Here is a 9879-nt window from a genome sequence, read left to right as displayed (position 1 = left end):
AACACAACTGGGCATCACCCCTTCAGCCGAATCCCCATCGCACGGCCTCTCCACTCCTAATAGTCTCCAGTGCTAACAAGGGCCACATCAGCTTGCTTCAGGGGATCATGGTCACACTCCTTTTTTCTGACTCACAGCAATAATAAATGTTGGTGGCCCAGCTGTCAGGTTCCAGGGGCACTTGGTATTAGACATACAAGCTATGTCTCTAATCAATAAAGTCCGTTGGGTTTGGACCTTCATCTCCCCTGGAGTACTGGGTTACATTTGGGCACAGTCCACAGGGCCATGTGTGTCCATAACCTCTGAAACTTACCACATGCTACCTAGAACAGTCAAAAGTACTCATTCATGATGGCTACATCAAGGTCAGCCCTGGAGGTGTCTATAATCCAGTCCATGTGTCCCTTATATGGCCACAGGAATCCAAGGAGGGAGACTAGGTTAAGGCCTTTGAATGTTCTCATTTCCCTATACCTTCTGTCTTTTCATGGTCTCCTCCTCTGGGGGTTGAGTGATGATTCCCCTACTGCCCACCTGCCCCAGCCCCCCTCATGTTTCTCCACCATTTCCTCAAAATACAGGGTTCTATACCTGTTGTCCCTCTGTTGAACACAAATGGCCTGCCCCTCCCTAATCCTCTGTTCCTAAAATATTCCAAATTTGACCTTCCACTACCTGAGTTCCTCTCCTATGTGTCCTGGAGTGCCCCACACGGTACCCCATCCACATCATAACACTCCAAATCTATCCATATGAGAAGCATCTTCCAGTCACTCAGAGTGGGACCCCCAGAGGAATTGGCTTTAGGTCCCAGTGTGACAGTGTACATACACCAAAGCTCACCCCTCACTGTGATGCACTTGACTCTGGTACCAGCAAATAAAGCTCTGTGGTGGGCAAGAGTCCTAGATTTCCCTTGACCTGGGAGCTGGACACAGGTGCCTCACTCTCACCCCAGGTGGGCTGCTGTTGAAGGTGTTCCTAACCACCCTTTGACCCAGCAGGTCTGACTCAACCCTGCTTCTAAGGAAGGAGCATCCAGGCCTTCAAGGTAACCATGGCCTAGGACCCACACCTGGCTTCTCCTCTGAGGCTGTAGCCAGGTATGCTCTGTGATGCCAGTGCTGAGATTCCATTGAGTAGAGCTGACAGGTGACACCATAGACCTGAGCATTGTCCCAGCAGAAAATTACACCAAAAGCAGATCTCAGCTGCCTCCTGGCCTCTAACCATCTAACCTCCTTATCTTTCTACTGCAGTTGCATGCCTAGCCCTTATCTCTTCTCTCTCTTGAATGTCTCCTGTGGAAACTCTGGGTTGGGGTAAAGAGGTGGCCCAGACAACCAGCTAAGGAGGACAGCTGGGGTCAGGTGGCCATGTAATTAGCTTCCCCCACCTTGCTTGCTGTGCTTCTCCATCCTCTAAGACTCCACCCTCATCTCCGGGAAGCCCTACCTCCTCTGCTCTTCACCACCAACCGAGCTGAATACCACACCCCTGTTTCTTCCTCTCACGGGGCATTTGGGGGTATCTCTGTCACAGTGCTCAGTAATGTGTCGCAGCCCAAGTGGTGATCTGGCTCTGGTCAGCTGATGTGGTCAACATGACTCAGGAGACAATGCTGGCCTTGCTACTCACACTGGCCAGAGTCCTGCCTGGCCCCCTGGATGCCCAAGGTAAGCATTCCTCTGCACTGCAGGGCTCCAAGGAGCACCTCACACTCCTGCCTGGGATGGGTTGCTGCTGAGCTTGACTTCCCTGAGTCCCAGAACTTTCAGGGCCCTAGAGTAGTCTCCACTCTGTGGAAAAGTGGAGGCCTGGAAGCTTTGTTTACATGATTAACAATCGCCCTTGTTGCTAGTGAGGACTGTCCTCTAGTTCCCTTTCAGAGCAGCTATCCAAGGGAAGTCCTCCGGTAAGATGCAAAAAATCCACAACAAGAGTATGAGAGAGGCTCAGGCTCCCAGGCACAGTTCTTATACAAATAGAATCAAACAAACAAAAAACAGCACAGCATTCAGTTTGTGAGATGCTAAGGTTAGCACTCAGTCTGGTGTACACAGGAAAACGGGTGGTGTGGGCTCCAGGCAGGGCAAACTAGGCTGGAATCTGAAAGAGTGGAGATCCCATGAACAAGCCAACTTCTACAGAGCCACAGGCTCTAGATGCCTGGAAATGACAGAGGAGGGTGGGTGAAACGGCCAGTACAGGAAAGGGGAGATGGGATGATGGCTGGTTGGGAACTGATTCACTTAAGAAAGAGAAAGGGTGGGGGTGGGGGGAGTGGTCAAAAGGGAAGAAGTCCCAGTGCTGGGATGCAACAAAGTTGCAGACAACCCACCCTGAAGCCCATGGATTGCTCAGAACTTGGGCATAGATAGTTACAGGGGTGTCAGCACCTAGTGCTGCTCCAAGGTCCCCATAGCACCTTTTCTGAAGTGCCACATTAGCACAGGTTGACCACAGGACTGGCCTCAAGTCTCTACACCATTCCTTCAGAGAGAGGTTTGAGAGAGGCATCTTGCAGGGATACAAAATGGGAGAGTGAAGCCTAAAGGTGTAGCGTATGAGGCTCTGACCAGGTCTCTGCATAACAAAGAGAGTTAGCATGTGTGAGAGTATATATGTGTGTATGCTGTGTGAGATGCTTGAATGTGCATGGATATATATGAGCGTGGGATGTATGAATGTGTTAATGTGTTTGAGTTCCCATGTGCTGTATGGGAAGGCAGAAAGAGCTCTCTGCCAGCCCAATGGTAACAGTGGCTGGTCCTTCACAGAGATGCAGCAGTCCTCCCAAGTCATGATAGCCTCTGAGGGGGATTCCATCAACATCACCTGCTCTACAAGGGGAGACTTGGAAGGAATCTACCTGAAGCAGAGTTGGCCACAGGGTTCCGATGTGATTTACTTTGAAGATGGGAATGAGTCCACAGTAGACAAGCGCTTCTCAGGCCGAATTGATTTCTCTGGTTGCCAGAACAACCTGACCATCACCATTCGCCTCCTCCAGCTGGCAGACACTGGAGTCTATTTCTGCGAGGCCGTCAGAAGAAGCATGAGCCGTGGCTCATCCACCATGGTTGTGGTGACAGGTAGGAAATGTGCCCATCTACTGCTGGCTAGGCCAGGAGCCCGCTGGCTATGGGGACCTTCTTTTCACTTGCTGGAACTGTCTGCTGAGAGACTGTTGATCCTGGAAGCATCCTAGTAGCTGCCTCTCAGCTGCCACTGTAGCTCCTCCCTGGCTTGAACCCTAAGGCCTCAAGTAGAGTCCTCTCCTACCAATGGCTCTTTCTGTTCATCTTCCCAGAAAAACTGTCCCAAGAAGCATACAGATCCCGAGAACCTCTGAGGACATCAGCTTCCCTCCCAGCTGCCCTGGCTATAGGCTCCTTCCTCATCGGGCTGGTCCTGGGGGTGCTGTGCACACTGAGGAAAACACAGGTCAGTGTGAACCTATGGCTATTACCAACAAGCTGGCCCTTCTCACGGGCTGACAGAAGGAAAGAGAGAAGGCTTAAGGCCAAAGGTCTGGTCAGGGGCACATGACAAAGTACTGAAGGAGCAGAAAGGGGTGTGGGTAAGGCATCACACAGGGACACAAAATGAAGCCTAGAGGTAGAGTGTGGGGCTTCTGCCCAGGCCCCTATGCACAGCAAAGTGAGACAGCACATGTGTGAATATGCCTGTGTATATGGTATGTGAAATTCATGAGTGTGCACATACATATATGAATATGGGGTATGTGGAGTATCTGAGATATGTATTAGTTTGAGTCCCCATGTGCTGTGTGATAAGGGGAAAGGGTTTGGGCCAGAAGGGTCCTGACAGTGGTCAGCTCTTATTGAACTCAGCTGTTGGCCCTGGGACCTGCCTGCAGCTGACACTACCAGGTGCAGATGGAAGCCTGATCAGCTCCCCAGGTCTGAGGAAATGGCTTGTTGAAGACAGGAGTTGCTTGGAGACAGGCACACTTTGCCCGGGTTACCATGCTGGCTACTGCCACTGTCTTTTCAGATCAAGAAACTGTGTGCCTCAAGGGATACGAACTCACCGTGTGTAGTATATGAGGACATGTCCTACAGCAAGCGCAAGACTCCATGCACGCCCAACCAGTACCAGTGAGCCCTCTACCCACAGTCCCCCATGCCGTGTTTCAGCAGAGCTCACAATGATCCTGCTGATTCACCCAGCCCAACTCCCCCAGCACCCTTCCTGTGCTACTTAAGTGCCCCTTGGTGCTTCTGGGTGGATGGGACCCCTCCTCTGTAAGCTTCCCTACAGAGTTCTTCAATCTATCCCCACTCTAGCCAGGCATCCCTGATCATGCTGCCATCAGGGGGAAAAAGCTTGGGGAAAAAAAATATGGTATCTACCTTGGAGCTGTCTGACCAGAAATAAACAAACAAACAAACAAATAAACAAAGCACTTGTTTTTTGTTTTTGTTTTTTCCTTCTCTAACCATGGTTTTTATTTTCCAGCCAGCTCCTAGATGAAGAGGGCAGGGACTCAGACTGTCAGTCCTCCAGGGTTTTGTCTTGAGAGCACAAGAGGGCAGAAGTGAGGGAGAGGAAGTGAGGGAGGAGAAGCTCTCCTGCCCCAGCCCCCAGGAGGCTCAGCACTCCAGACACCCCATAAGGAGCAGCTCACCTGCACAGGTGAAGAGCCAGTGGCAACAGTCTCACCCATTCTAGAAGGCCATGTTCCTAAGGGCCCAACCCTCCTGGGTCCCTGTGGACACAGCCCTAAGGCCCTCAGTGAGAACAGTATGAGGGGCGGCTTTCCCAGACTCCCCCTTTGTCTCAGAAGCCCCTACTGGGGACTGACTCATGAAGCCACAGCAGCGTTATCCCAGCATCTAGGGCCAGCTCCCAGTGTTGCACTTGGGGATAGGAACCCGAAACGAAGCACAGGTACTTGGCTGAGACACAGAGAGCTGCTCGGCCCCTCATCTACCTCACATCACTGACTCCTGAGATGGTTGGAAGCATCAAAAAGAATAAGTCAGTGTTTGTGCTGGCTCCACACCTGCTCCACACTCTTGCCTGCCACCTTTCTCCTGCCCTCTGTCCTATCCCTGCTGCCAACAGAATAAGGTAGGCACAGAGGACAAGGTGCTAATAGCAGCAGTGCAATGGGAGACTTAATAGCCCTGTTCTGTGCACCTGGAAAATGGGGTGTCAGAACCCAGCAGTGAGTGGTACCCTTGGACCCAGACCATGGCTCCGTCCACCTCTCCACAGGGCCTCCTGTCCTGCCAGCTCATCCCCAATTCAGCCTCCCCTACCCAGGTTGACCTCTGCTCCCCAAGCTACCACCATGGCCCTCATAAAGACTGTGCACTACGATACTGGCATGACAGCAAAAGCCTGAAAGAGTCTCAGGAGCACCAGAGCCTGAAGCAGCCATGTAAGTCACTGGGGTCGTCAGTGCCCAGCCTGCTGTGTAGATAGATCCCTGGTCAAGGGTCACAGGGGCCTGGATTTTATAGGGTTAACACCTCTGGGGCAGCTAAAGCCTCTGCTAATAAGCCTCAGCGAGTCTTGTCCATTGTAGGTACCTCTCATTTTTCTGCTCCAAGTCTCATTTGGCTGGGCCACTGTCCTGGGTCTAGGCGGCCTCCTAGATAGTGTCACCAGCCTCACTTAGAAAATGTGGTGTATTTTCAACCTTGAATGAGGATTATAGGACATGAGACCTCCCTCTACACCTAAACTCAGGCCCTCTGCCCTCCATTCAGGCCTGCTCCACCCCTAATATCTCAGAAGAGCCAAATCACTCCTGCATTGGTTGGCCCTCCCTGCAGGCCTTCACTGGCAGGGCTTTGCTCAGCTGGGAATCACCCACAGAGAGTCCTCCATCAGTATGAAGAGAACCTGGCTAAGACAGCTGCAAACCCTGAGCCTGTCTGTCTGTGCCTGACCACCAGGGCAAGTCATAGAGACAAAGCTAATGCAGTCAGCTCAAACAAAAACAAAAGATAGAGAACTACAAACTGCAGAGAAGTGTGTACTAAACAAACTACAGGTCAGGAGCCAATATATTTATTTGATTAATAAGATGACTTGTCAGCTGGGTGGTGGTGGCACATACCTTTGACTCTAGCACTCGAAAGACAGAGGCAGGCAGATTTCTGCAAGTTCAAGGTTAGCCTGGTCTAAGTAGTGAGTTCTAGGAGAGCCCTGTCTAAGAAAAAAAATAAATACAGTAAGTAAGTAAGTACATAAGATGACTTGGCTCTGAATAGGAAGACAACATTTGAATAAAAGAATATATATACCAAAAGCCAGGCAGTGGTAGCACACACCTTTAATCCCAGCACTCAGGAGGCAGAACCAGGCGGATCTCTGTGAGTTCGAGGCCAGCCTGGGCTACAGAGCAAGATCCAGGACAGCCAGGCCTACACAGAGAAACCCTGCCTCGAAAAAACAAAAAAACAAAACAAACAAACAAACAAAAAAGAATATACCAAAAATGAGCAGGTGGCCAGCAATACCCAACTGTCCCATTTCCTTTACAGTGGTTCTTTGGTGTCTGCCGTCACTTAATGCTCTTTGTATCAGCCCCACTCCTCAGCATCTGGAAGCCACCAACCCTCTGCAGATTGGGGAGAAACTGTAATGTCGCTGTCTAGAAAGTCTTGACCCCCAGCCAGCAACTATGGGCCTGGATGGCTCTAGAATGAGTCCTTTACACTTAGCACCACCAGCTAGCAGTGACCAGGAAAGGCAAAAGAGCACAGGTGTGGGGTCCTGGGAAATATGCTGGGCACAGCTGACATTCCAAGGTTCTCAAGCCCGGTCAGTGTGCCTGACTGGTGCTGACAAACACCCTTCACCATCGAGATGTAATATATACAAAAGCTTCTCTCACACTGTAGAGCAGCCATGCAGGGCAAAGGATCAGCAGAGGGACAGAGCCCAGGAGGCCAATTTCTGGGCTCTCTACCTCCCTGAAGGGAGTTGAGACATCTATGGCTTGGAACTCAGCCAAGGACAGATCCAGATATATAGCAGGTGCCACCAGGGGCTGACTCAGCAAAGAAACTTTATTATTGGCCTGGGGCCTCATTCCCCACCTGTGAATGAGGTAGGTAGGGTCTACTTCTCTTCAAGCACTGGTTTGATTGACAGGCTTGACTGGCACCAGCTAAGCTGCTCCAGACCCTCAGTTCCTAACCACAGAGAAATTCTGGTTTCTCCCTCTCATTTCGGAAACAACTTCCTGATAGATAAGCAGAAAGCCTACAAGCCCATCTCAGAGCCCCTGTGATCTGAAACACTGCTTGCCAGACCCCACCCAGCAACAACAGGCCATGTGTCCACAGAACTGAATCCCTAGACCTCTCCCTCCTCCCAGCCTTGCTTGCTCAGGGCCATCACTTCACGGTCTTCTCTCTGACCCCTCCATATTTAGTACCTCATGATCTTCCCCATGACCCCTCTATCAAGGCTGAGCCCCCCACAGTCCTCCTCTTTGTCAACATTAAGGCCTTGATGGTGTGGTACATGGGAATGAATCCTACTACGTCCCCATCCCCACCCAGGCTCAGAAGTACCCAGCCTCTTAGTGAGCACCACCATGTGCTATGCATGTTGGGTAATATTCTGGTTTATTCCTCTGGTGACAATAGCATGAGCTTGGTCTGAGCTCTGGTCCCCACTGTGCTAAATTCTGTGCCTCATACCTCCCTGCAGGAAGTGGAGACATTTATGGCTTGGGACTCAGCCAAGGGCAGAGCCCTTACGTGTACAGCAGTGCCACCAGGGGCTTGCTGACTTCTGATTCTAGATCTTGACTACTCAACAAATAAACCTTGTTTTGGGCCCTTGGGGCTTTGTGGAGGCATCTCTCAAGGCTGTGGCTCCTTCATCTGTAAAATGGGACAATGCAGTAGTTGGATGCCATAAAGATTAATCAAGATGCCGCATGTAACACCTCCATAGACAATACTCCCTCAGCTACCCAGGCTTGGACAGACAGGGGAGTTAGACTACATGGGGAAAAAACCTTATGGGAAGCCTCACCCACAGGGGAAGACTTCCCCCTAACACCCCACCACACACACACACACACACACACACACACACACAAGAATTTTATGAGATCAGCCTCATGAAGCAGAGGTAAGCCTCAACCTAAGGCATTCCAGCACAAAGGGAAGCCACCAAATCACACACGACCTCATCCCTTCCTCTCCCCTTCCTCCCTCCCTCCAAGCCTGAGGGTCTCAATAAATCTTTTTTGTTAGTGTTATACTCTGACACAAGAACCTGGCCAAGGGGTAACAGCCAATGAGAAGTATTGTCAGCAGCAAGCAGAGATCCTGTGGGGCAAGACACCCTGAAGGCACCTTGGAGTACCACGTGAGAGAGGAGGAGAGCATTGCTTGGATTTAGCCTTTGCAAACAGCAGAACAGTGAGGAGATTTCAGACTCAGATGGTGCCAAGCTCCTCATACAGGAGGACAACAGGGTAATTAAATACTAGGGGATCAAGAACTTGTTTCCTTGACTGTCACATTCAGCAAAATTATACAACTTAAGGACAAAATAGAGACTCAGGCATCTACGCTCTTAAAACACACCATCAAAGGCAGTGTTCAAGTCAGGCTAGACACAAGTGCAGGAGTCATTACAAAAAAAAAAAAAAAAAAGAAGAAGAAGAAGAAGAAGAAGAAGAAGAAGAAGAAGAAGAAGAAGAAAAAGAAGAAGAAAAAGTCAGAGGCTGGGTCCGTAGAGGTGTTCAGAGGTTAAGAGCACTGGCTGCTCTTTCAGGGACCAGGGTTCAATTTCTAACAACCACATGGAGGCTCACAACCATCTGTAACTGCAGCCCCAAGAGACCTACTGTCTCCTGGCCTCTATACTGTGCACACATATTACACAGACATGCATTCAGGCAAACATTCATTTACATAAAATAAAAGTGAATACAGTCTCAAAAAAGAAATCAAGGAATGAGGACATAGTTTAGTTGGCAGAGTGCTTACCTGCCCTCATGAAGCCTTAGGTTTTATCCTCAGAACCACAAAAAAACAGACATGTTGGTTGGTGCACACCTCAGGAAGCAGAGGCAGGTAAATCAGGAGTTCAAGGTCATTCCTGGAGATATATATTTCAAACTCAGCCTGGAATACATGAGACTGTGTCTCAAAATGCAATAAATTTGAGATATCAGCTAGTATTTGCTTTTGCTTCAAAAGAATAAAACACTGAAGAAAACAAAAGCAGGATCTATCTATATAACAATACAGAACTGAAATTCTGGATTATCACAATACAATGTGGGAGGGAGCTGAGACAGAGATGGAGAAAAGTTAGCACATGCCCACACATTTCTCATTTCAGAAAGAAATCATACTGGGGGGAATCAAGTGTGAGGCTTACAGGTCATCACCATAAAAACAAAATATACCTATGTCTTTTTAAAAATGAGCAAAAAATATAGAACAAAATACAATAGCACAAAATATAACCAGTGTGAGATTAGCAGAATTAATACTGCAAAGATGGTAATACTTTCAAAAGTAACCTATTGATTTGATGCACTCCCTTTGGATCTAGAGAGATGACTCAGAAGGAAAGAACATTTCCCGCTTGTCCAGAGGACCTGACTTTGATTCCCAGCACCTACACCAGGTGGCTTACAGCCATGTGTTCCTCCAGCTCCAGATCTAATGCTTTCTTTTGGACTCTGCAGGTACCTGCACACACATGACACTCACACAGACACACATGCATATACATAAATAGAGATATTTTAAAAATCTCTATCCACTGTCCATCAAAATTCCAAATATATTCTTTACAAAACTAGAAAAAAAATACTAAAATTTGTGTGGAAACATAAAAGATCATGGAAAACCAAAG

General features: G+C 49.1%; 1 protein-coding gene across 1 annotated transcript; it reads left to right on the top strand.

Moving 5' to 3' along the window:
* The first annotated feature begins 1566 nt into the window (after positions 1 to 1566).
* Positions 1567 to 4380, top strand: Cd7 (CD7 molecule). The gene is made up of 4 exons (XM_036194575.1): positions 1567 to 1679; positions 2784 to 3098; positions 3317 to 3450; positions 4024 to 4380. Exons 1-4 carry the CDS (start codon positions 1607 to 1609, stop codon positions 4129 to 4131), a joined length of 630 nt encoding a protein of 209 aa, XP_036050468.1. The 5' UTR covers positions 1567 to 1606; the 3' UTR covers positions 4132 to 4380.
* The last annotated feature ends 5499 nt before the right edge of the window (positions 4381 to 9879 follow it).

The sequence above is a fragment of the Onychomys torridus genome, chromosome 8 (genome assembly GCF_903995425.1).
Source record: "Onychomys torridus chromosome 8, mOncTor1.1, whole genome shotgun sequence".
NCBI lineage: Eukaryota > Metazoa > Chordata > Mammalia > Rodentia > Cricetidae > Onychomys > Onychomys torridus.
Note: the sequence above shows the minus strand (reverse complement) of the source record. Positions and strands in the feature narration are given on the sequence as shown.